This window comes from Brachyhypopomus gauderio, chromosome 8, assembly GCF_052324685.1.
Source record: "Brachyhypopomus gauderio isolate BG-103 chromosome 8, BGAUD_0.2, whole genome shotgun sequence".
In the NCBI taxonomy this organism is placed as follows: Eukaryota; Metazoa; Chordata; class Actinopteri; order Gymnotiformes; family Hypopomidae; genus Brachyhypopomus; species Brachyhypopomus gauderio.
In genome coordinates this window covers 26,067,220-26,094,921 of record NC_135218.1, presented here as the reverse complement: position 1 = coordinate 26,094,921, position 27,702 = coordinate 26,067,220, and the positions used below count along the sequence as shown (strand labels likewise).

The 27,702-nt window shown below is 46.7% G+C and overlaps 1 protein-coding gene across 3 annotated transcripts; it reads left to right on the top strand.

Moving 5' to 3' along the window:
• Positions 1 to 827: 827 nt before the first annotated feature.
• Positions 828 to 27,702, top strand: LOC143522153 (testis-expressed protein 2-like). Of its 3 annotated transcripts, none has more exons than XM_077015891.1 (12): positions 828 to 1,016; positions 14,384 to 15,917; positions 17,161 to 17,361; positions 17,591 to 17,876; positions 18,137 to 18,366; positions 18,652 to 18,795; positions 18,899 to 18,998; positions 21,606 to 21,726; positions 22,863 to 22,985; positions 23,337 to 23,540; positions 23,797 to 23,917; positions 24,316 to 27,702. In XM_077015891.1, exons 2-12 carry the CDS (start codon positions 14,409 to 14,411, stop codon positions 24,460 to 24,462), a joined length of 3,186 nt encoding a protein of 1,061 aa, XP_076872006.1. In that variant the 5' UTR covers positions 828 to 1,016; positions 14,384 to 14,408; the 3' UTR covers positions 24,463 to 27,702. The 3 variants fall into 3 exon arrangements, with proteins under 3 accessions (XP_076872006.1, XP_076872003.1, XP_076872004.1); XM_077015888.1 differs by having other exon boundaries at positions 23,331 to 23,540; XM_077015889.1 differs by lacking the exon at positions 828 to 1,016 and adding an exon at positions 9,071 to 9,208 and having other exon boundaries at positions 23,331 to 23,540.

The following is a 27,702-nucleotide window of genomic DNA, read 5'->3' as shown; positions in this document are numbered from 1 at the left end:
GGGAGCAGCTTGACCGTATGGTACGAAAAAAGTGCCCATTAACCCAATCAAACGTGTGGGAGCAGCTTCAGGAAGCATGGGGTGACATTTTTCCAGATTACCTCAGCAAATTAACAGCTAGAATGCCAAAGGGCTGCAATGCTGTAATTGCTGCTAAGGGAGCATTCTTTGACGAAAGCAAAGTTTAAAGTAGAAAATTATTTAAAATTAAAAAACCCATTATTTCTATCTTGTCAATGTCTGGACTATATTTCTATTCATTTTGCAACTCATTTGATAAATAAAAGTATGAACTCGCACGTGTGGTCTCACAAAACTAACCCCAACCACGTAGGTGTGCAAGGGTGTAGGGTGGCTTTCACGCCTCTCTTTTTCGAAACTTAGTAGGAATGGTTTCGGGGTGACACGTTGGGGTAAGAACGCACTGTTTGCCTTGGTGATGTTAAGGCACTTTAGCCCTTGCTAAGTTTTACAGCGTTGGAAAGTTTACTATTTCCTGTCTTCAACTACACGGCGTTTAATCAAGTTCGCATTTTGACTTTTTAGTTATTTATTTTTACATTTTAAACAAAGTTTTTAACGTGACGTAAGCTCAACGGACTTGTACACGTTTTTATTTACCCTTGCCAAATCGCCTACAAATGACAAATGTCAAATGAATTGACTTTTTACCAACTGCATATATTAATATTAATAACATACAGCATCATATCTCGTATTATAGGCTATATAGCTTTAAGTTACTGCTCCTGTCACAACGGGACGCGGCTCAATCAATTACCGAAACCCAGAACTTCGGCGGAGTTCCGTTTCGATTAGTCTGGCCTGAAAGTCTCAATCCGTGTTTGTGGTGGAGGAACTGGAGCGCGCGCGTGAGCGGGGCGCGGATAAAAGGGCGAGACGCGGCGAGCGGCGCGTGCAGGTCCAACACGGGGCTGATCTAAACGGGCCGGTACCGATGGCCTTCAGCACGCGGGCGGTTTACCAGCGCTGCTTCGCCTCGGACGATGAGCACGGTAGGTCCGCTCCACGGTTCCGCCCAGTTCCTCCGAGGTTCTGGGGACGCGCCCGGCGGTGCTGGTGGATGAGAGTTGGACACACTCAGCCGGACTTACACTCGGATTGTGGTGTTTGTGTACCGGACCGTATGAGTTACGAAGACGGAAACACGCGTGCAGCCTCAGAACTGTTTGGTAGTGTCGCGTCGTGAACATGTGAGAAGTTCGTGTCGGTGTCCGTCTGGACTCGTCCGGCAGCCAAATAACTCACGCGGTCCAGGTGGAGCTCACACTGGTCCAGTACGACACGTTTCCTTTAATGTTTTAATGCCCAGTAACTTTTTACGGCCCCGTTCTCCCCCTGGTGCCACTCAGGGTTCGGGTGGGTCACGTAGGTGAGTTGTAGAAGTCAAAGGCGAAGTGTCCGGCGGTTCCGACGAGGTGACCCGTGTCGGTGGTCATTTCTGTGTCCGTGGGTAGGTGTGTCGGTGCTGTAGTTATCATTCATTAGTGCTGTCGGACCCGGTGACAGGTCCAGGTGTTCAGAAAACAAACGGAAGACGAACTCTGAGCGTTTCACTCCTGCACTCACAACTAAACCCTCTTAAAACGTCCAACCGGCACCAGTTGGTTCTGTGCTGGACGGTGTGTCCCCCCTCGACCTGCAAAAGGGACGGACCTTCAGCAGTTTAACGGGGCTGTTGCGCTTCTGGACCAGGCTGCTTGGTCGTGGCACGCCGAGCTAGGCCACAGGTCATTTACGACCCAAACCGGTGGGCTCGACTCCGTCGGAACCGTTTTCTCTTATTAATCGGTTGCAGGTGCAAACGTGAGCTGCGCTGAAAACGCGCGTGCGTGCGCGCGCGCAGGTGGGGGGTCTCGGGACGCGTTGGGAAGGTTGTACAGGTGCGCCACCTGTGACCCCCACGTCTCCCTGTGCCAGCAGCTCCATGGCCCAGCGGTGTGGTTAATCTTTGACCAAATGTCTAACGTATCCAGGTTTTTTTTGTTGTTTATTTGAGAACGGTAAACTTTTTGTGAGCTTTGAGTCGTGGGCCCGGCTCTGAGGATCATGACATGACTTGTTTAAAGGTCTAAACCGGGTCTGTGTTTGCTGCGCTTTCTGTTTCAACGCACCCATACATCACTCCTCAAGTGAATTCTTCACCCCTTAGGGAGCGGTATCAGGTCGGAGCAGAGAAACATTTAAAACCTTCCAGGAATGTGGGTCTACATCGCTGCTCTGTAGACCCATGCAAAACTGGGATTTTGAGTCTAATTTCAGGGTAGCGTTGCATTTCAATGAGTACTGGCATCGACAGTGTGGTAGACCATCTCAAACTCAAAGGCCCTACATAGGTGGTGTTTGAAAGGGGGCAGGCGGTGGTTTTTGCCTGCTAGGGTCTGTTATTCGTCCGTTCGTGAGAGACACAGTTAGCCGTCTCGTGTCCATCCTCCATGCTCTTATGTTTTTAACCTCGTTATTGATTTCTATCTTAAGCCTGTTAATATTGAATGGAGCAGGTCAGATATCAGATAATCATGTACGTTTCTGCTGCATCTGTCTCACTGTGTGTGTGTGTGTGTGTGTCTGTGTTTGTCACTGTGTGTCTGTGTTTGTCACTGTGTGTGTGTGTGTGTGTGTGTGTGTCTGTCTCTCATTGTCTCTCTCACTGTCTCTCTGTGTGTGTGTGTGTGTGTGTGTCTCACTGTCTCTTGGCCTCTTGACTCCCTGATAGGCCGTCTGTCCTTCCTCCCTGAGCGGAGGTTGTCCATCACTACAGATAAGGAATAAATACACTGTAGAACAGGGCGCTGGTGCTGTTTGGAGCCCAGTAGTGTTGTGCATTAGGAGGAGTTTGGGCCTCTATTTCGGAGAGTGGCTTGCAGTTTTTCAAGATTGTAACTTGATATGATGATATTGATCGACGTTGATTTCCACGTCTGTTTCCGTCTCTTGAATCGAGTCATTACTCAAGTGTCGTGTTGGGGCTCCGTCTGATGTCCTGAGTGGAGTTCCAGGTGCGTTCTTATTCGTTATTGCGATGGCTGCCACGACCACACGGGGCTTCGTGGTACCCTAGTCTCACCTGAACGTATCCCGGTTGACGTCATTAACGGGGAAAGTGTGTTCTGTGAGGATGTGAAAAGGGGGAGGGGACGAGGTTGGCCGGGGGGGACGAGGTTGGCCACGTTCCCAACTTCATGAGTCGAAGTTAGCAGTTCATACCACGGCGTTGGTGTGGTTCAGGTGCGACTGGAACAGCCAGTTCCTGACTAGCGGACGGTGTCTCGCGCTCCCTGTTTAAGTGACTCGTCAACTCGGCTGGCCGACGAGCTCCGGTCCCGACAGGAGCTCGGAGGATTTGCTGGAACAGAGCAAAAGATGTGGCTGGTGACCGTGGTGCCGTCACACCTGCACACGAGCAGGAAGTGAGACCATGACCTGCTTTTAACCATGTGGCTTTCAAGAGGCCACGTGCATGTTTCTGTTGTGGCTTACCACGGTTTCCATGTTGGGCCAGTGTGTGCCCTTCGGGCCGTGTAGGGGCCGTTTTCCGTCTGTATGTGGACTCAGTGCCTTGTGTCTCCTCCATGTCTTCAGTGTGTTTGAAGAATGCATCGTTTGATATTGTAATACTTCATTGGTGAAACTGATACTACAGACGCTTACAGTATGTAAATTAACCCTCTTGATAGCTACTTTTTTAGTGTGCTTTGAGGACCAACCTCGTGTGCACCTAATGAATGATTACTGGATGCTAATGAGTCTTAAAACATGTCTCATTAAGTGTTCATCATGTTTACATCACAAACTGTAGCAATTTAATCACAATATGATATTTTTCCCATATTGTGCCGCCTTAGTGAGTGTTGCGTTTTCAATAGCTTGCTCAGTGTTGTCAGGGAGGTTTGTGTTCTGATTTCGTGGTCCATTAGGGGAGTGTTGCATCATTCATGTGGTCATAGGTGATGTTGGTGATGAACATATAGGCTAATTGTTGTTTCAGGCATGACTGGCCTTGAACTTTAATAAGCCATGAGATGCAGATGCCCTTTGAGATAGTACTTCAAATTGTCAAGACAAGGACAGTGACTTTACTTACTGTACCTGTGTCAAAAACAGCTGAAGCATCAGATTTCTAGTGATGTCAATCTTAAGCGTGACTAAGCATGAGCAAATACCTGTGAAGAAAAGTGCCTCTAAAAATACTGCAGAACCTGTGTGACTTGTTCAGGAGAAAATTGGTAGATTTCAAGACCAATGTCAAAAATGGGTGTTTAACAAGACAGTATAAAGACTTGTTCACGTGATGGTGCGTGTATGTTCGCATTGTGCGATTAAAAATTGTGATTTGCCTTAAAGAACATGGAGATCCTCGAGATGTTGATTGTACTTCTGACTTCTCCCAAACAACATAGTTGGGTCACATCGCATTTTTCAAAGATTAACATACTTTAACCAGCTGCGTCATGTAATATAAAATGTAAATATATTTAAAGCGATCAAGGGGGGAAAAATGTTAACTTGGAACATTATCATTATAATCAGTCAACATCACTGGACATGATGGCAGAGTAAGACAGTGTAGGAATGATGAGGTCATTATCACACAAGCCGTGTGTGTGTGTGTGTGTGTGTGTGTGTGTGTGTGTGTGTGTGCGCGCGCGCGCGCACTCTGTGGCGTTACGTTTTGTGCCTAATTGCACTTAAGCATCATTTGGTCTGAATCTATTAATATTGTATGGAGAGTGTAGACCAAAATGCCATAAGCATGCATGTGTTCTTTTATATGCATTTGTGTGTGTGTGTGTGTGTGTGTGTGTGTGTGTGTGTGTGGTGCAAATGCCGGACTGTGTGGGTCCATTTACGCGTTTATGCCCATGTGTGTCTGCAATGCTGCAGCTCTTTCTAATTGTTCCTCTATTTTCCTTTTGCTCTGCTTGGTTGGAAAACTTCCTGCAAATCCAGATCTACCAGCTCTACGGTCCTGCCCCCGTGGTCCTGCCCCCGTCGTCCTGCCCCTGTCGTCCTGAGCACCTTTGTTCTTGCTGTTAAAGCCTGCTGCAAGCTTCTGTACAGAATCAGTCTCATCAGGCTCACTTTTGTCTCACTGAGCCAAAGGCATGAATTTGCTGTCTCAAATGGCGCACATCTGACAGGCAAAACAAAAGAAGGAATGTCAAGTTGGACAGCAGACTTTAATTACTTGAATGTATAGTGTGTAGTGTCTGTTGTAGAGACCCCCCCCCCCCCCCCTTCCTTAACGTTGGAAGGAAGTCCCAAGCGGAGGTTCAAAGACGGGAGGGACCCGCACTGTGGCTGCCCAATGTCTTTTCCAGCTGTGTTAAGGACACGGACGAACTCTGTGGTGCGGGGACGGCGTGGAGGGACGTGTGGCCCAGCCAGGATGTACGCAATGCGCTAGATCTCCTCCCAGCCACCGTAGTGATCTTAGCCCGTTTCCCATTAGATGTGAGGCTTACTGACGAGCAACCAGGCTGCGATTGGATGTAATTGGTCAAATGTGCGGTGTTATCCAAATTAGCATACATTTGCATGTTCCCCTGGTGTAAAAAGACATGTAGATATTGATAACTGAATATTGATCCAGAGTATCGTTTATCATTAAGAGGAGTAGTAAGGCAAACGTGGATAATGATACCCTCACACAAAGGTGTATTTGACATTGAAATTGTATTGATGGGTGTGGGATCTGATATCGCAGAAGACTGCAATATGCAAATTAACCCTCCTGACATTGTCCTCTTATTCGCCGAGAGCTTTCTCTGTGCATTTAGATGAATCACGGCATTCATGTGATTCAATAAGTGTGAATAGGCTACAAATGTTTCAATAATCTATCATGTAATCACTCAAAGGTTCGGCAGTATGGATTTTAATATAATTCAAAGCATATTGCAAATGCAGTCTGACGCATAATTTGTTTTTTATATTTTTTTCCTCCAGTGAATGTCTATTCGTTGGATGCAATTACGCACATCCTAGTTTGTAGCCACGACCCGCCGCATTGCCCCGCCAGAGGCACGGGACACTGGACACACAAAGCAGACCCCCCCCCCCCCCCGGTCCATCCGCGTGTCCGGCCGCCGTGAGATCTGATGCCGTGTTGCCGTGTTTTGCACACACAGCTGCTGATGCATGAACTGATATCAACCCACGACACTAATTTGGGGAGCTGATTTACAAACGTTCATATACTGGCCTGAAATGGAAACGGTACAAAGGTCTCTTTGAACTTTCAGGACACTGCGAGCAGTTTTGTGTGTGCACAACTGTGCAACACCGTTGATGGGCTTTTGAAATTTGACTCTCAAATCAGCACATTTTGACGTGGTCACATGACTGCATGATCGGTCCCTGGATACCAGTTTGTTCTTGGCTGTTTCCAACAGCAGCAAAACTGGAGCTGAATTGTACATATGTTAACCATCATTGTAAGGATCTAAAAGGAGCCTTTGTCCATATCTGTGAAGATGATTTAACACCAAGTTGTTTTTTTTTAATACCCTGAAACATTGCTTAATATGTCTATATTTATTATTTATAGTTTATATTGAGTCTTTAATTTTTTTGTTGTGAATGGTTAGGGGAATGTTTCCTCCCACACAAGGAAATGAGCAGTATTTCCAGTTCAGTCTGTAAGAACGAGTTTTTCCGGCTCTTTTGGGCCCCTCGGCTGCTGTTTGGGTGTGAAGCCGACCGCATGTACCTGATTTCTGTGAATAAGATCTTGTGAGTTGTGAGCACTGAGATTAAACTGGTTAAACTGCTTGGCTTCCAAACACCGTTGTCCAGGAAACCACTGTCATTTCAGGAAGTTGAACACCAAGGTCCCCTGTGACCTGTTTCCAGGAGATCAGACTCTTATCTTTTGCAAAATTCTGAAAAGAAGGTAGTTAAAATTGTGGGTTATTATGGTAATCCCTATTGTGGGGAGTAACTGGACTTTGATCCTGCGGTGAGATCATGTACGTCTCTTTGTGTGGGTGTTTCTTGTTTGGCAGAGGTCCAGGGTTATAATACCACCATCATTCCTGGATGCCTGTATAACCCGGGCATGGCAGCTGAGCTCTGCTCTGACCTCCTGGTTTGGGTTCCTGTTCTATGGTTCATGATCCCTCTGAAACCAGCTGGACTTCTCCAGGGAGGATGAATGAATCACCCGACTCTCTTCGGATAGTGATTCACTGATTGGAATGTTTGGTTCGCAAGCTCATGATTCAGTCGATGATTGTCGATTGTATTTTCAGAATCATTTTCAGAGTGAAATTGTTTTTGCAGTATGATTAGATTTTTCTGAAAATAAATATTGCACAAGACAACACTAACATATTACACAGCCAATCAGTGAACTGTTTAAAACTGGGCCCGATTTTCCTTACGGTCACCAAAAACGGTTAACAAATGGTTTATGTTGATATTAACGAAGCACATATCGTGATTAATCAGAAAATCGATACTTGCACATCCCTGACACCTAGAGCTGGGCCATCCTGCCTCTGAGCTGGTCTCCCAGTCTCTGCCCACTGGAACACCTGCACTGTGCAGTTTTACAAATCGCTTTAGGGGCCTTTTCAGAACCTTCAAAGTGCAGAGTCAGATGTCAGAGGACAGACTTTTTTTTGTGAGTTTTGTGGGGGGGGGTTTTTTGTGAGTTTTGAGTAAAGTTTGACACACTGGACTTTAATTATTAGTATGGAAGTGGCACTTGCATTCAAGCCGAAAAGGTGAATCAGACTCCTTATACAGTAATGAAAACCTAGGATCAGGTCACAGTCAGCATTTATTGCGCTCTCTGTCTGTCTCTCCCCCCCCCCCCCCCAGACTGTCTAATCTGTTAATTAGAGAGATCATTACCCTGAGCTGTACACTTGCTCCTGGTTATTAACTGAGCTGTGGAGTTCTTTAATGCCAATATACAGTATATTACACCATTTTTCTTTACAAAAGGATTTCTGCAGTAACCGAGGAAACCTTAAAACGCTGGTGGACACTTAAAACAAATCTCCAGAGGTGAAGCCATCTTGAGCAAATTCCTATTGGGAAAAGGATTGTACTCTGCCTTGTAGATCAAGCCAGACCTGTGAGGCAGACCGCTCCACTGTTGCTAGAGGACAGGTGTGTGCAGGGAACCCCCACACACTGTTGCCTCCCTGGGTCCTTGTGTCCACCTGATTTGGAAAACTATGACCAAAATGACGATCCCCTCACACAGGAAAATCAGAAGTCCTTCATCAGCTGTATAAAGCAGTTTGACCTCTCTCGCGCTCTCTCTCTCTCTCACGCGCACACACACACACCGTTTAAAAATATGGTTCCCGAATATATGTGTTGGGGTGCAAAATGCCGAGAGCAACTGTAGTACTGTTGTCCTTTGTGGTGTTTGAGTGAGGGATGACTCTGCTGTAGTACTTCCTGTAGCACTTCCTGTAGGGTCAACACCGAAGTCCGCAGAGTACTGGATGTGTAGCTTTGGTATCGAGAACTAATGGATTCTAGAAGATCACCAGTAACAAAACACTAGATCCTCTTTTCTTTTCTTTTTTTTAAACAAACCTGATAAACTGGTAAATGATGGATAATGGCAGGTTGGTGGGATTAAGAAGACATTTATCCTAAGTGTTAATGTTGAGGTGCACTGTGGTCACTTAAATCTTACTGACCTGCTTCGGTTTATGACTCGGACCAGCTCTGTGTGGAGAACCCGTGGTACTCCGGGTCGGACTGAGAATGTACTGTGGTGGTTGTGAAACTTGAGAGTTTTGAAACCTTTAACATTTTTGCTTCCCCCTTTTCTCAGACAAAATGTTGTTGTCTTTACAGTCCTGGTCAGTGACAATAAACAACAATTATGACATTAAATGACATGTTCTGAGTTGTTTTACATACATTTCATAAAGGAACCCAGAATACTTACAGGCTTTGTGTAGCTGATCACATCTTTTTTTTGTACTTTCTCCCAAAACAAAGATTGAGAAATGCAGGTCAGGTGACTCGTAATGTCTCGGGAGACCCAGGAATGAGATCACTCCTTCAAAATCGCTTCAACAAATCATTCATTAGACCTGATGCAACTTCACGTACGGATGACTCGGGAGTTTTTCCTAAGGACGGAGATGCTCGGCCTGCTGGGATAGCTAATGGGGTTTCGTGAAGTGGTTTCTGATGTTGTAGGCGAATTGAGGTAAAAATCAGTCCTCTTTCTGACTAAATTGATCCATTAGGGTTCTTTGTTTTCTTGTCCAAGGGACAATAAATTTGCATTAATCTGAGTGTCCACGGTTGTTTAGGACCTTAATTATGAGAATGTGAGCTGAAGAACTGCTTATCGGTTTGGAACGCGAGAGAAGTAAAATCGGGGGTTTATTAAGCAGGTTGAAAGTTTGATTACACACTGACAGGACTGTTTTCACTTTGACAGGTTTTGCACTTTTCTGGCTTTCCCCTGTAACTTCTCAGATGAGGAAATCAAACGTCTTTCCTGTAATTCGAAATCTTTGCCTCTCTTGATTCTCCGTCTGACACCAGCATCTGACAGACACGAAGCCCTTTCTTTGTGGAACCAACAACATTCATGCTAATCATAAAGTGGTTTGAAGTGATTGGGTAGCTACGTTTTGATTGAGTTTTTATATCGGTGACTGTGTATTGTCTATGGCATCAGGAGTTTGTTTTGGTGTGCGTGTGTGTGCGCGTGTGTGTGTGTGTGCGTGTGTGTGTGTGAGATTTGAAGTCAAGACAGTAATTAAGTAAAGTAGCAAATTAAGACAGTAACTAAGCATAACCCTGTCATTCACAGCATGACGATCAATTATGCTTGCTGGAATCAAATCAAGTGCATCTAATTTTAGCATTCATCTAAAGTGTGTGTGTGTGTGTGTGTGTGTGTGTGTGTGTGTGTGTGTGTGTGTGTGTGTGTCCATATAAGACATTATTTGAATTAAAGCCAGTGTGGCACATACTGTGATGTGTGTGTGCACACGCAAGGTTACACCCTTGAGTGTTAAAGATAACAGAATTAAGTCCAGTGTGGCAGACATGGTGCTGTGTGTGTGTGTGTGTGTGTGTGGGGCAGTGCTGAGCTGTTTATGGCTTAATAATGGTGTGATTGTACTCCTGACCCTGTGCTCTCTGTCTAGACTGACGTAGCAGCCCCACAACCCCACCCTCTCCCAGTCATATGATGTAGCTCAGATGAAGTTGCTTTTGTTATTGTTGAAATTATCAGGGTGTTCATGACTCTGAGCCAGTCGTCCTGGTGAGGGTAACCATGGAGACGGACTCCACTCGATGTCATCAGGACCAATCAGAATAGCCCAAGACCCAGCTGTCGTGGGCGGGCCCAGATTCCACTGTATAAAGGGAGAGCGTTTGCAGAGTGGGTGGTAGTCCTGACCAGTGAACTGTGTTTTCACATTGCAAAGTGAACATGCCCAACAAACACTTTGCCTCTCATGTGACCTATCGGATGAAGCGTTCACGTAATTCAGCCAATCGTATTAAGACCCACTACCCATTGGCTGTCCTCAGGTTGCACCTGTCTGTTTCGATCTGTTCTTTAACCTGTTTTGTTGCTGTGACTGTTGTCGGTCTTTATTTTTGGTTTTTGTTGCTCTCCGTAGTGCACTTTCATTTTTGTTTTGAGTTTAGAAGAAAATTCTATTTTAAAGGGGATGGGGGAAAAATGTAACTTTTTATAGTTAAATTGTTATTAAAATTTTTCTTTTAATTGGTCGGGTTTTTATGTACAATTTGCTCAAACTTTTACGCACATGTTAGCAGTGTGCTTTATTAATATAGAAATACTTCTGAAGTGTATGATGTGCCATTCTAGTCCTAGTCATGATTGAAGTATGTTATTGCACATTTGCCAGTTTAGTTCATCGTGATCTTCATCTTGTGATGATGTCCCGGTCGATGTGAGAACCTCCCTGTCACTGATTCCAGCAGCTCTCCCTGCACTCAGACACGACCGCCCAGGGCAGCTAGACGTACATCCTCCATAACTCTGCATCACCTCCCATAGCCTATGTTAAGCTGCACAGTCATATCGAAGTCCATGTAAACAGGGTTGTCATGCTCCCACTATCCCTCACAAGGCTGCGTCCACAAGCCGGGCAGGAACGGCGTGGTGTCAGCTGTGTCCCAGATTCAACCCTCTCACGGATTCCACTCTCCAATATCAGAGGTTTTCTGGAAGGATGAGGGTTTTGGACTCTGCTGCGTTTCCTTTTTAAATACAGGGTCCACTGTACACGTTACCCATGTGAATCTGAAGAGGCCTCACACATGTTTAAATGTGCCATATTTTGTCAATTGTGATTTTTTTTTTTTTTTTTTTTTTTCCAACGCAATCAAAATTTGTCCCCCGCTTTTGACCCATTTGTGCAGTTAGAACACACACACACACACACACACACACACTAGTGATTACTAGGGGACTGTGGTGCACATGTGCCCAGAGCGGTGGGCAGCCCTAGCCCGGCGCCCGGGGAGCAGTTGAGGTTAGGTGCCTTGCTCAAGGGCACCTCAGTCATGGCTTCAGTTCTGGGAATCGAACCCATGACCCTCCGATCACAAGACCAGTTCCCTACCACCAGACCATGACTGACCCATCCTGTCCAGTGTAGTGCAGAATGTTGATTATGTACATTTTTCACTGAAGGAAAACGGTGGCAGGCAGTGGCAATCTTAGTAATTTAGACTATTATATTTTCACTTGGTAATATTTAGTTTCGGACCTCGTAGGAAGACTAGTGTTAGCCACATGGTTCACCTCAGTCTTCTCCCCCAAAATTCCTGTCGTTTCTCATTACAATTCAGTATTGTACCTTGTTCCATGAGGCCAGGTTTTTATGTGCCGAGCTCAAGTAAGTTCTCTGATGGTTTTATTTCTGTAAAATGAGACCAGATCGAGCAGTCAGCGTCTCTTCACACTGTTGGACTGAATCGTCTCCCAGTGATTTTGTCTGGCAGCTGCTGAGACGGCCGTCTGTCTTTCTGCTCCTATGCAGCCGGCAATCTGTATGAATTATAGATGACCTTCTACGGTAGAACATTAGCTGTTCTCAGGCCAGGATCTGGCCTGGAGGCTCTGCTGTCATCCCACTCAGAGTACAATGGGCACTGGTCCCAGGTCTGTGTTTTTACTATTATCTCTGTTGATGGTGTTTGGCCCTGGAGGGTCTGCTGCAGTTGACTGATGCACTCGGCACTGATCCTAGATTATGGACTACGCTATGGACAAAAATAAATATTGCAATTTTAGTGCTATGCATTGTGATTGCAATATGCCATGCACAAATTTCTTTAGTGTTTACTTTTTTTGAAATATCTAAAAAATCTCTCTCTCTCTTTCTCTTTCTCTTTCTCTCTCTCTCTCTCTCTCTCTCTCTCTCTCTCTCTCTCTCTCTCTCTCTCTCTCTCTCATATTTATTTATTTATATAATATAGATTGTATTGACATTCTTCCCTGAGGTTTTCCTTTGTCTACTGATCCTATAGTGGTTTTTTTTGTCAGAGTTGTCCTTTTGAAAAATGTTTCGCCACATGTGTCTTCGAGATTAAAGGTTTATAAACGATGTCGCGTGATTGCTGCCAAGTCCTGCCCATCCCATATCATCTCTCCCGCTTTGACCCCTCTCATCCTCTGACCCCTCCCCGTGCCGTGACCCCGCTCCACCTTAACACCACCCACGTATAGACTTGTATTGCTTATTTAATCCTTTATTGCTTATTCTGTTCTTGTTCTGTTCGGTGTCGACCAGAGAAGGGTAGACTCCACCTTTTAAACCTTGGTTCCTCTTGGGGTTTTTTCCTCATACTCTTGGGCATAAACAGGCATAAATTTGACTTTGATCTTAACTTTGACTCTTACCTTTAAGCATCTCGGGTTAATCTGGACATTACGGTCATGTTGTTAACTTTAGTTTTCTCATAAATCACTCGCCACCTTTTCTGTGTCCAGTGTTGTAAAAGCTCATGACGTTGTTGGCGTTCTGGTACCGTTTGACCCGTCTTGTAGTGGACGTCAGTGTTTCTCCCAGTTATTACCCTTGAGCAAACGCATCCTACAGATATCTGTCCTGTTCTCCAGTGCCGGGAAGTCTTCTGTTGTTTGCTTTGTCATGGCAATGTCAGGTTGCTAGCATATGCTGTCTCTAATACTCCATGGTGGTCATACCTGGCCCCCACTGGGTCACGACCCTGGCCCCCACTGGGTCGCGACCCTGGCCCCCTGCGCTGAGATGCCTCGTTCAAGTAGCCGCCATCGCCCAAGTGTGCTCTCCCAACCTCGAGGGGCAGAAGAGACCTGGATTAATGCCACCATGCGTGTGAAAACCCACCAATAGAGATACTGGTGTACGTAGGTTTCAAGAGGCACCAGATAATCCAGGGCTCAGTTCTAGGTTTAATTTTTTCCATCAAAATGAATCTATAGCCTTACACACTCATGTTTTGTAGTTCATGGTGGATGGAGTCTCACCCATCATATTGTGTGCCGAAAAGGGCGAGTTTAGGAGCATAACAGATTTAGGCTCCCTGCCTTGTTAACCCTAACCCTAGGTGTTTATCTCCTTATTAATTATACTTCAAGTCCATTATTTCTACTATGGACTCTGATGTGATCTTCACCACTGAGAGTTTAACCTGAAGTGTCAAAGATACACTGGATAAAACTCAAATCATTCTGTCTGTGTTCTTTATTGACTGTGTGATTTTATAGGAGTTGTCCAGAGAACTCGCCATTGGAGTTTAAAATGTGTGGGTTTTGCTTGCATGATTTACAGTGTGAGGGTTTTCACTGGATGGCAGAGGTCTGTGCATCAGTGCTAGAAATGACTGCTTGTGACTCGAAAGTGGAAAGGAAAAGAACAGCGTTGTTCATAACACTTAGTCTTCAGCCACAGTCCTACATGGAGCCAGACCTGCTTGAAGACCCTCCTCTGTTGCTCAGTGTAAAACCTCTCAGTCTTCTAACCTCCAGAATACATTTCCGAGCAATACGATCTCAAGGTTTCCATAGAGTGCTCTGCGTCAATAAGTAGACCCTGGTACCCGTTACCACCTGTCAGGGGAGAATTGTTAAGAGGCAAAAATTCTCAGATCACTATGTTGGCCTAAGAATGACGGCTGGACTTGTGTTTTTTCTTTACCAAATACCATGTCTTGAGAATCTTGGGAAGAGCTTTTGGGTATTTCTGTAAAATATATGTGGTTTTATGCAGTATTCAGTGCAACCAAGAAGACTGTAGTGACACAAACCTCGCAGAAGTGCTGTATGTGTTTCAGCTTCAGTTTTCACACATTCCTTTAGTTAACGTTCACCCATTATCTCTATTTGTCTGTTTCCTCACAGGCTCTGAATTAACAGGAGTGACACAATGACCAGTGGTCAGGGTGGCCGTGGCAAACGGCCTCCTCTCTCCCCCTTCCTGCCCCCACCATCTGCCCCAAAGCTGCATGTTAAGCGCTCGCAGTCCCGGGAGACCGTCACCATCCATTTTTCAGCACTGGGCAAGGATGAGGAAGAGGAGGAAGAGGAATTGCACTGGCCAACCGCCCCCAGTCCATCCAGCGGCGAGACGACGAACAGTCACGGAGTGGTAACGGCGGTGGAGGCGAGCGAAGACCTCGTGGTCGAGGCGGACGCCGGGGTGAAGTCCGCAGAAAATGCTGCAGCACTTGCGGTTAAGCCAAGCACGATGTCGGCCATGTCCGGTCCTAGTCAAGAGCAGAGTTTTCTTTCCTCTGCCTCGGCCATTGCTGGGTCAACAAAAAGTACTGCATCCTCATCAGGTTCGACCTCAACCTCTTCCCCTTCCAAATCCGTTTCCCTTCCATCCATGGATAAGGCCTTTCTCAACCTCATGAAGTCGCTGTCCACAGAATTAGAACCTCGAGAAGGTGTCCCCGTTCATCCTCCCTTGCGCCAACGGCAACTGGTGAAGAACCTGTACAAGTCTTTGTCCACGGACACGGCCCCTACGGACGCTACGGGGTCGACTCGCCCGACGGACTCGCGCCTCAACCTGCAGCTCTTCAAGCCGTTTGGCCAGCCTCGTGCCAGCAGCAGCGACTCCAAAACCGCGCCGTCTTCCCCGCTGACCTCGCCCGACAACCGCTCCTTCTCCTTCAAGGTGTCGGAGGTGGAGGCACGCATCGAAGACACCAAACGGCGTCTTTCGGAAGCCATTTCTGAGCCCTTGCAGCTGATCAGCAAGTTCATCGGGGATGAAGCGTCCAGCATCTACAGGCCCAAGCCCCTCTCCTCCAGTACCTCGGAACTGACGAGTTTCTCAGCCCTGTGCGACCAGCTGGAAAAAAACAACAATTTCAGCATCAAGGAAGAAGAGGGCGACGTGGAAGATGAAGACGTTTCGCCAGGTGCAGCTGAGTGTGACTTATTTGCCGAAAGCAAACCTGCCAAACCTTCGCCATCGTCTCTGGGGCTGGACAAGTGCTCCATGTCTGCTTTGGCCAAGCAAGAGGACGAGGAGTTTTGTGAGCTCTACAGTGATGACTTTGACTCCTGCACGGACACGGAGGCGGACTCCGAGCATACCGACAACACTAAAGCGAGGGACGGCGCCGGTGTGCCCAGAAGTCAGGGCGCGGATGATTTCATCGACGGAGAGATGGACTTGGAACCTGTGCCCCGTACGCCTAACATGACTTTGTTTGTTCTGACGGTCGTGGTCTATGGATACTTTGTGCTGCCTTTGCCCACGTACGTCGGTGGGATGCTGCTGGGTGTGGCGCTAGGGTTCATGATTGCCATTGGCGTAGTTTGGCTGACGGGCCCTGCACAGCCAGGAGATAAACACCTGCGGCACCGGAGGGGCCTGTGGAACACCACACACTTGGACGTGAAGGAGCCCGACGTGTTCAAGGTAAATCTTTTAAGTACTCTACTGCATTGCCCAAGTTTAGTCATTTATTTTAGACTCGTCACCTTCAATAACATAAGTTACAACGTGTGTTGTGTAAACTGAGGTGGTCACCACCGTTCGTTGGGTTATTAGCCATCGTACATGGCTGTCCTACACTAACTAGCCTCCTCAAACTGGGCACCCTATGTGCTTGTCTCCGTGTGATTTTTGAAGTTTTGGTTCACAAGCGTGAGGTGTTTCTCAAATGGCCACCGTTCAACCTGACATGCAGCATTTTACTGATGTGTCTCCTGCTGGTGGTGTTGGGTGGATGTTTGTGACCACGCCTCCCCCACTCCACCCCTCCCCCACTCCTCACGGCCGGACAGCCTCTGTGGTTCCTCTTTTTTTCCACCCTGATGAAAATGAATCTTTGCTACCAAGGAGAAATGTGAAACGTGTTTCTATAACTGCTGCTTGGCTGGTCCGTGTGATGAATGGCTTTGTCTGCCATATTCGAAAAAACACACCCATCTTCCCAAATCATTGTTGCTAGTGGACCACAGGCTGGACGGCCATCGTCACTATGACTGTGCATCTTGTAAGGAGCTGAGGTGTCTGTGCTTTATTTGAACCAGAGGTGTTTTGCTGCTAATTGCTCATTGTCTTTGTCTATTGCTGCCACAAATGCACGGGAGAAATGTGGGTTATGTGCCCACGCCGAGCCCTGCTGGTGTTGAAATGTGTTGCTATTACAGGAGTCATGTTACTGGCTTCCAGAGCACATGCTTGAAGGATGGTGTCATTGTCCCCTCATACCTGAAGTATGACATCTCAGAATTTGGCCCGTGTGTGTGTGTGCACATTTACACAAATGCACACACCCATACACACACACACACACCCTCAAATGACTCCCACACACTAATGGAATCCCGTTGCCATGGGAATACATTTCAACATGGTTCATGATCACGTCTGTCGCACCTCCAGCCCAGACAGTAACTAACAGAACCTGGTGACTGTGCCGACGTCCTGGACCCCCAGCTTGGGTGGAGATGGACCAAACACTGGAGCACGTTATCCGATAATCACAGGACCTTCAGTAGGGCAGATTGACATGCACTGATCTCCTTGGGTTATGCAGCTGTCTGATAGTTTGTGGTCTTTATCCTGTACGCTGACTACATGCTGCAAGAGGCACATTGGCCTTGAGTTTGAGGTATTGTGGGAGTAGAATGTGACTCTTTTATGTGACCTACAGGGCTGGATGAACGAGATTCAGAACTATGACCCAGAAAGCTACCACGCCACGCTGACCCACTCCGTCTTCGTGCGCTTGGAGGGTTCCGCCCTGCGCATCTCCAGACCCAACAAAAACATCGCCCGGCGGGCCAGCTACAGCGAGCCCAAGCCAGACGTCAACTTTGTCAGCCAGAAGATCTACGACCTTACAGACAGCAAGGTCAGAGAGAGCGTGGGCTTCTGGGACTTGTAGTTTCCTGCTTGTACTCATGTCTGTTTGGGAGCTTTAAATTAAATCGACTTCATGTTCTATATAGTTTGAGTCTACGTGTGTCTGTGTGTTTTTTCCAATCAAAAACAAAAGCCTAATGTGTTTTTTTGTAATAAAACCCAATTCCTCTGGATTGGTCCTGATACCAAGTGGAGCTCCATCTCACCCTGCTGTCCAGGTGTCCGTGGTGCCTCTAGGTCTGGCCAGAAAGCGGGTATTCAACAAGAAGTACCCCATATGCATCGAGCTGGCCAAGCAGGACGACTTCATGTCGAAGGCGGAAGGAGACCGGGCGTGTTCCGAGAGTCCAGACTGTGTGGGCTCGGAGAGGGAGGCCCCTACCATCTTCCTGTTCGGGAGGACGGGTAGGGAGAAGGAGGAGTGGTTCCGGAGAATTCTGCTCGCCTCGAGGCTCAAGTTGGAGGCAGCTAAGAAGCCAGTGGGCCTGCCGTCCAGCAGGAGCGGTGAGAGCAAGAGTCATTGCTACTACATCTCTCTGTCTGTCTCTGTCTCTGTGTCTCTGTCTCGGCACTATTAGTGTAATAATACTTCACTGCTGATATAAAAAAATCCTTTTACAGGAAATGGTAAGGTAGCAGTAGTGTATATACTGTAAAATTTGATTTGTACATAGACACATTATACAAAATCTACAGTACATAATTGGTGTGTGTGTGTGTGTGTGTGTGTGTGTGTGTGTGTGTGTGTGTGCGCGCGTATGCAGTTCCTCTGCTGTCTCATAGTCGCAGTAATAGCCGGAGCAGTTTGGACGAGTTGCTGTCATTGCAGACGTCTAAGAGAGAGTCGTGTGGAAGCATCAGACAGAAGCCTCTCCTGGACTACAGAGCCTACATGGCCAACTACATCAGGTCACCTACAGGGGGCAGCAGCCCCACCTCCAGCCCAGGAGACGCTGTGGAGAGTCCCCTCGGCAGTCCGAGGATGGACAAAAAGGTGTGTGTGTGTGTGTGTGTGTGTGTGTGTGTGTGTGTGTGTGTGTGTGTGTGTGTGTGTGTGTGTGTGTGTGTGTGTGTGTGTGTGTGTGTGTGTGTGTGTGTGTGTGTGTGTGTGTGTGTGTGTGTGTGTGTGTGTGTGTGTGTGTGTGTGTGTGTGCGTGCGTGCGCGTGTGCGTGCGCTGGTGGGTGGCTTGTGTCTGTACATGTTCTCACTTTTTCAAGTGTCACGACCAGTAAATGATGTGTAACCAAACAAAATGGCTTTTTATCACCTTTTAATCAGTTACCAAGCAGCCCAGTAAAAGAGGAGGGGTCTGTGTCCTGGTTGAACGCTCTGATTGGCCGGATTGTGTGGGACTTCCTCAGGGAGCAGCACTGGGCTGACTGGGTGTCCAAGAAGATCCAGATGAAACTCAGTAAAATCCGTGTAAGCATTGTTTTGTTTTTTTTGTTTGTCTTTTAGGAGGTATCTAAATATCTAAAGTGCTGTGTGCTGATTGGTTGACTGAACTGCTGATTTTGTGTCACAGTTGCCTTACTTCATGAACGAGCTGACGTTAACGGAGCTTGACATGGGCATGTGCACTCCCAGAATCCTCTGGGCCTCCCAACCCTCAGTGGACCACCAAGGTGAGGGGGGAGCACTACACATCCACCATAAACAGCCTTTCCACGGAGAGGTCAACGATGAACCAAAACACAGCCTGTGGAGGCTTGGGTGTAGCAGGGGACACACACACACACACACACACACACACACACGGGTTTGTTTTGAAAAACATTTTATAAGAACACTTGTGTTAAAGGCACTGTAGATTCTGTAATTTTTACTTATGAAGTTGTGGCTTCGTTAGAGCTGCAATGTGTAAGTTTGGGGATCGGTGACCTCACTGGTGGGAATAACTTAAAGGCTTTCGGAGGAACGTATAGTAACATGGTTGTGATGCATTCCACTTTCACAAGCATTAGATTTATCTGATCATTTTGTGCAGGTGAGTCCTTCACATTCATGCGGTATTCTGGGGAACTCTGATGGAAGTGTTCTCCGAACTACTGTTGTAATCATATTTTTATTACTATAATGTTGGATTATCTGTCAGTTGCAGATAAGCATGTGAATAAAAAACATTCACTAAGTATTCGGTTAAACCTTTTAAGATCAATCTGACACTGTGTTAGCCTTGGTTACTGTTAGTTTTTTTAGTATGATTTTCAGTATGTTAAAAATGCTTTACTTTCTACTAAACTTGTATGGAGATGCATTGTATGGAGGGGGGGGGGGGGGGGGGTAGCGCCCTGAGAAATACAGAAGGTCTCAGGTGTGGAATAGCACGTTTATGGGTCTGGGTGAAGGGGCAAAGGTCTCGTGTTCCTGGGGAACCTGAATAGAGATGCATGTTGCTACAGAGTGCAGTTAAACACGGTGAAGATGCAGACTTCATCATCAATAGATCCATCAAACGCTCTTAGAATGCTTTAATGTCTAAATTAAGCCTTTACTGGACTTGCTGCTATTATTATTATCTTTTAAAACATTACGTGTGTGTGTGTGTGTGTGTGTGTGTGTGTGTGTGTGTGTGTGTGTGTGTGTGTGTGTGTGTGTGTGTGTGTGTGTGTGTGTGTGTGTGTGTGTGTGTGTGTGTGTGTGTGTGTGTGTGTGTGTGTGTGTGTGTGTGTGTGTGTGTGTGTGGGGTCGGTCAGATTTAAAAACATCTTCCCATGCATCTTCTTTCCTGGTGGTTTTCAAGCGCTTTGCTGTGAAAGTGGCATTTTGTAGCAGCAGCTGTGTGTGTGTGTGTGTGAGAGAACTGTGTCCTTCTCCGCTGTGGGTGACTGTCTTTGAACTAATAACAGCATCATTTCCTGTTTGTGTCATCTGATCAGTTTCACTCTTACATTTGTGATTTTTTTTTCTTTTTGGGAGTCAAAATCATAAGTTATGATGACGTAAGCACATTTACACACATTCATCTAAAATTTATGAATAATATGCAGTAAATAAATGACATATCATAGCCCCCCCCCCCCCCCCATCCAACCTAACCATTACACCAACATATTCATCCAGTCTTTTACACACACACACACACACACCGCCCTTCATTACCAGACAGCCCATTGTATCAGCCCTGCGTGGAACTGGATCAGATCTGTTGCTGTTGTCTTACCCATCTCAGTATCTCCGTCCTCTCCCCTGTGTGACTAATATGATTGCGAAACCATTTCCCAGCGTGGCTGTTTGGCTCTTTTAGCCCCCCAGGGGACAAGCAGGCAGAGTTCAAACAACAGCAGCAGGGCAGGGGGCCCGATTCTGCTCACCCAAACGTCCAGAGGAGTAAAAGGGTGTAGCAGAGCGCCAGGCGCCCACGGGGGACAAACGCCACACCTGGCAACCGCACCCTGCTCGGGGCGCTCTGGTAAAACCGCACAGAGACTGGACACAGCATCATGAGGATGGATGAGCAGAGAGGAGAAGGAACGGGAGGGCGGGGTTACAGGAGGGCGGGGTTACAGGAGGGCTGGACGTTTTTTTGTTTTATGTTTGTTGTCCTTCAAGGCATCGGCCATTTGTTTTGTTTTGCTAAGGCCGGTACTGGACGTTCTGAGCCATATGGACCGAGGGAGCCTCTTGCCTTACACTGCCCCCTGCTGGACACATGTAAATGTTGAACACGCCCGTTCTGATGACATTATGACCCATTTAGTGACTAAACACTGCTCAGAGTTCAGACACGCAACTGTATGTGCGTACACACACACACACACCCCGCTGACAAGGACCCCCCTCTGTTTGCCAGGAGGATCAAGAATCGATATCAAGCTGTTTTTTCCCCCTTCTCAAAGGTTTCTGTGATCTCTCTCTCTCTCTCTCTCTCTCTCTCTCTCTCTCTCTTTCCCCCCCCCCCCCCCCCCCCCTACTCCCCACTGTTGGCAGAGCTGTTTGTCAGGGCTAATTCTGCCCCCATGTGGCTCCGCCCCATTGAGAGGGCGATGAGACGTGGAGTTCTGAAAGTGAACAGCAGGGGGGGCTGAAGGGCGCTCTGAAGGTTGAGGTCTCTGAGGCGAGGCAGGGAGTGGCTGTGTGTGATAATAGAGCCACTCGACTCCCAGCCAGCGCCTTGAGACTTTTCCTCAGTGTAATTCCATGTTGTTTATTCCAAATGGGCATTCTGGACCATTTTAAAAGAAATGTCCTGGTCATTGAAGTCTGTCTGTGTCTGTGTCTCTCTCTCTCAGGGGTGTGGTTTGATCTGGGGATATCCTATAAGGGTTCATTCCTCATGACTCTGGAGACAAAGATGAATCTCTCGCGGCTGGGAAAGGAAGGAGAGGGCCTGGGGGAGTTTGGAAAAGAAGGGTACAGCCACCACACCACACGTAAACAAACAGTGTAAACACTGTAAACAAAGTGTAAACAAACGCCAGAGTCTGTCTGGCTCTGCTCGAGGCTCTAAGCAGATAATTACACCTTATTGTACTTTAAATCTTATGTGGCATAATAAATGTAATAACCAATCCTCTGTTCTGTCTTCTGCTTTCCTTGGGATTCTCTCTCTTTCTCTCTCTCACACTGCCCCTCTTTCTCTCTCTCTGTCTCTCTCGCCCTCCCTCTCTCTCTCACACACTCTGCCTCTCTCTCTCTCTGTCTCTCACTCTCTCTCTCACACACACACACACACACACACACACACTCTGCCTCTCTCTGTCTCTGTCTCTCACTCTCTCTCTCTCACTCACACACACACACACACACACACACACACTCTGCCTCTCTCTGTCTCTGTCTCTCACTCTCTCTCTCTCACACACACACACACACACACACACACACACACACACACTCTGCCTCTCTCTGTCTCTGTCTCTCACTCTCTCTCTCTCACTCACACACACACACACACACACACTCTCTGCCTCTCTGTCTTTTTCTTGGTGAGTAACTCCATTCCTGCATAATTACTTTTCTCGTTTCTTTTTGAGAAGCTTCATTAGTTCAGGAACTGGGGGGCATAAGATAATCAGTTTGTCATGGTGTGTGTATTTTAAGACATTTAATGTCAGTTGAATTCCCCTTACTGAAGATACACACTGGCACACGTGGTCCTGCTGGAGAATGAGGGGTAGAAAGTTCCAGCATCTTATGCATGTTGGTGGTTTACACTGTTGCTTCTCGGTACATGTGATGGTTCTTATAACAGACCGAATCCTCAAAGCACACCCAGGCCCCTAGATGTAAACGCAGCCATAAACCACACCGTGCCCGATTCTTTTGTGTGTGCACACTAGTGTTGAGTAATTTTGTGCTTTAGTAAACTCTAGAGACAGAGCGTGCACGCTCTGTGTGTTTGTGCACTGTACTGATTGAGCTATAGAACACTGATCACTACAGGGACAGGGTGAAAACCTGGAACGGGTACCGGTGTCTCTGGACTGGACTGGGTTCCTTATCCCAAAGGTGTAATGTGTGTGTGTGTGTGTGTGTGTGTGAGACAGACACAGGCCGCGCACCTACTGCCTTGCTGACAGTGACGAGGAGTCATCCAGTGCTGGTTCCTCCGATGAAGATGACGGGACTGAGAATGATCCAGATAAAAACCTTCTCCAGGGTGCAGAGGGGTGAGTGGAGCCCCCCGCACGTCTCCCTCTCAAAGACTCTCTGGGACGTGTCCGCACTTTCAGCTTTTACTCAGGAAACTGACACACTTTTTCCGTGAGCAAAACGCGGTTGGTGAATCAAACTGCAGAGAACCATTTTTGCTGTGACTCACTTGAAATGGCAGCTCTCACTTTCCAAATGAGTGCACACACACATGTCTGCGCTCCACGCCTCAGTGCGGCTAAAAGTGGCGGCAGCCGGATGTTCAGAGGGCCAGGAGAGGGCGGAGCTTATGGCTCTGTTGTGAGGAAGCAAACGCACCTCCTGTTTAAAATGTCTCAGCCAATCACATCCCTCTCTGCCAGGTACAGTGGAGTCCACAAGCCGAGCAAGATCATGAGGTTCGTGGACAAACTGACCAAGAACAAGTACTTCCAGAAGGCAGCAGAGACGGAGTTCATCAAGAAGAAGATGGAGGAAGTGTCCAACACGCCCCTCCTGCTCACCGTGGAGCTACAGGAGTGTCAGGGAACCCTGGCTGTCAACGTCCCCCCTCCCCCTACCGACAGGATATGGTACGCTCCCCTCCCCCTACCGACAGGATATGGTACGCTCCCCTCCCCCTACCCACAGGATATGGTACGCTCCTGCCACTTTCTACACCAATAATGTGTAGGTTCAGGTCTGAACTTCCTGGAGTTTGAACGTTGGTGATTTTTGTATGCCTCTTGCAATAAATGGACTTGTGTGCCTATGACGCCACCCAGTGGCCTGATGTTGACTCTTGCGAGCGTCTGCGCTCTTGATTTAAACAGGTGCTGTGCTTCTCAGGTACGGCTTCCGCAGTCCGCCCCTGCTGGAGCTCAAGGCCCGGCCCAAGCTGGGTGAGAGGGAGGTGACGTTCGCTCACGTCACCGACTGGATCGGCAAGAAACTGGAGCAAGAGTTTCACGTAAGACCGGTTTTGTCACGGCGACGTTTTAGACTTGTTTACACTGCCCGTACCATCGCAGTTCAGGCACATTCGCAGCACCGTAGTTCAGGTTTTCTAGATTAAGCAGGATCAGATGTAGCCACTAGAGTTTTAACTGGATCAGGACCACATTATATTGAAGAATGTTCAACCAATCCAGAACTTTCATTTTGTGTCTGACTGGAGGAAGCTCGGGCCTCTCCAGTGTAGTGTATGGTTCTGTAGATTTACACAACCCTCATTTACCTCAGCGTGGATCAGCTTTGACTTATTACCATATATGTTCTTTCTTTGAATACATCCCTAAAAAAAATTGCCTCTTTCTTGATGAATCGATGAGTTATAAATTCCGTCGCCCCCTGCTGGTTCTCTTACAGAAAATCCTCGTCATGCCAAACATGGATGATATCTGGCTCCACGTTATGCATTCCGCCACAGACCCGCGATCCGACACGACGCTGACAGACAACAAGGGCGTGGCCAACGCCCCTCAGGCAGATAACCCCCCCGCCGAGGTCCTGTGAGCGGTTAGCCATGCACTGGCCCAACAGAGCCATCACGCCGGGTTAAGGGGTGGCCCGTTTGCCTTTCACCACAGCCATAATGATCACGGAGGGTGGGTCGGGTTTCCTTTGAAGATGGTAGAAGATATAACACGTTTGCTGCTCTAAATACTTTGTTGTTGAAGGGTACAAAAATGAAGAGATTAGACAATGAAGAGTGTTGGTAGACACGGTCAGAGAAGGTTGTTGTGGGTAATGTAGTTTGTGTGCCACTTGGTCGGTAATGGAGCCCCACTGGGGTTAAACTAACACCAAACACACTTGTTCACCTCGTACTTGAAGAGGATAGTGATGCTATGGGGGGGGGTCAGCATTATGCCTGTGGACTTTAACTCCTGCTATAATTAAATGAAGAATTGAGTTCAAGGCTTTTGCTCACCCTGGAGCTGCCTGGACCACGATAGAGTTCCTTCACCTCCTGACGTACCTGTTGTATCTCATCAGCCTTTATATGAGCGTTTCCTGAGCTCAGGTGTGTTGGAGCTGGTAAAACGCCAATGCGCGGGTGGCCTGGGGGCTCCAGGACTGACGTCATTGGTTAGGGGTGTTGATGGCTGCTGTCCTGCTAAAGTACTGCTGAACTGCTGGGGGTGGAGCTCCTTCATGCATCTGCACCCATATACTGTGCCTGAACACACCCCACTCTGCACTCCAGAACCTGAACACACCCCACTCTGCACTCCAGAACCAGACCAAGAAGCATCGGACATTTGAAGGATGTTAAAGGACAATACAAGGTGTTAAATGTGTGCCAGAATGTACGTGTATGGTGTTGCTATGACCTAATAACCTGTAGTGGGCGGCATGCTCAAACCTCCCATCCACAGATGCTTAAAAGTAAGTCAGGTGCTTCACGTGCCCTTCAGAGCTAGTGCCCTACAGAGCTAGTGGCCTACTCTGTCTTTTGTGTGCGTGTTCATCACTGAGGCCTCAATCGTAGTCATTACCAGGTTGTAGTGGTTGGTTTACATTGCAAACGGATTGTCAGCTGCGTACCAAACTGAATTAGAAATGATGGAATGTCCTCTAAAATACGACGCGTTGCTAATGACAACAGCGGGGCTCATTGATTGGCCGAGCTGTTTGTAAATGCTCCTCGTCACTTTGCTCTGGCCTTTATTAGACTTTTCTCTGACCTGCTCGATGAGTTCAGTACTTAAATCTGCCATTCCGGTCTTGGCTAATACGGTTCACTTCCATAAGTGGCTTTATTTATCGATAATCAGACTCTGTGAAATACACTTATGTGAGCTTTTATATGACTGTGTCCATGTGTGTTCCCGGTGAGAGCATTATTTAACGGTGCAGTCATGCATGCTGTGTCTGCTTGGTGGGTCAAGGTCCCAGCTACGCCCACAGCTGGGGTTGTCCGAGGGTGGGGCTGACGGAGTTTTGCACACGGTGGTGTTGAGGACGTAGCGTTTCTCTTTTTCTTCCTTCTAACCAAGGTCACCGATACCTTCCAGCCGCCTGGCTGGCTGTACGAATAGATAAAAGTGGAGTGGTTGTGTATGCAGTTAAAAAAGCTCGGTCACATGATCAGACAAAGTCAGAAAGACAAACTTGGTTTCACTTCTATGTACTGTCTTTACCATGCAGTGGTGGTGTAGTGACAAACACCGTAACGAATTCTAGTTCACTACCTTAGCAGATGTGTGAATGTATGAATGAAAATCTAGTAGATGATTATAGGATCATAAATGGTACCGGATATATGCAGTGCATAGTTTAATTGCTTGTAACGGATGAAGTGTGTGTGTGTGTGTGTGTGTGTGTGTGTGTGTGTGTGTGTGTGTGTGTGTGTGTGTGTGTGTGTGTGTGTGTGTGTGTATAAATAAAACTGCAATTCTAGTGTATGCTCTTGGTCCTACTAGACTGAGAATATTACTTGATAGCAATCCAAGGACATTTTCCTTTTTATCACCAAAAAAGAGAAATTATATGAAAATGTGTGCATACATTATGAGGGGGATTTTCTGAGTTTAATCAAACCATTTTACCTGTACCGCTCCCCCCCTCCTTTACTAGATGTTTGACATTCCAAACGTATTCCACAGAGAATTGGTAAAAACACACAAAAACTGTGAACTTGAACTAGTGCTCAACTGTCTGCCCGTCTGTCTCTTTTGTTGCACAGTTGCACCTCACAAAACTAAATTCTCTCCTCAAACTGTTCGGCCCGGTCAGTTTTGAGAAGAGGTGGGAGGCTGTGAAGTCTCTCTCCGACATCTTGCAGGTCTCCTCACGCTACGCAGCTGTTCTGAAACTGTGCCTTGGTGACTTTCACACGCATGGGACCAAAAAAGTATTTTAAAGTAGAACTGTGATGCGCGTCTCCCATGAATACCGCCATGTTCTTCACACGTTTAAGTATGTCCGGCCTGCACAGTGTGCAGCTTGGGTGCACACAAAGTCCACACCAGGACTTTGTTCTGGCCGTTTGACTTGGCTAATTAATCCAGGCCAACAGGTTGAAAATGCTGAAGATCAAAATCTAAAAATAATACAAAATCATGACCGATGCTTTACTTTCTGAACCTATTTTATTCGGTCATCTCCCCTTGTGTCATACACTATGCCGTCAACTGCTGGTGGCTATAATGCTGGTGCAAAACAGTGTGATATGCCATATTTTGCTTTTGTAAAATCTAATTATAAAATGTAAGTGTTCTTTTAACACTACATTTTGTTAAGGTGTGTTTACAGGATGTTTTTTTATGGATAATTACTTGATTTAATGATTCCTTTAATCAGTAATGATTGAATACATTGAGTTTGATTTTTGCCTTAAAAAGGAGTTGATTCTGACTGCACTCCTAGAGGAATGCTTAAATTTATAAATATATATTGATGAATGGCAAATAAAGATATTAAGATAATTCAGGATTTAAATGTTCAGGGTTCATTTTGAAATTAAAAAGATGAGGAATCCTTATAGGCAAATAAATATATGTTACTGTGTAAAACATAAGGGCAGTATTATGAGATGTATCAATATTCTGTCCTTTGAACATGAATGCCTTGTCATATCCTAAGTGTTTGTTGTTTTGTTTTTGCAGACCTTGCTTGTTAGATATATTTTCTTTTACAGAAATATCTTGCTTGGTCTGGTGTCATAGGCTACACTTCTGGGTTAAAATGATGTGTATGGCTTTATTAGATTTCTTAAGTAACTGAAATAAAGTTTGTTTCTTATTTGTC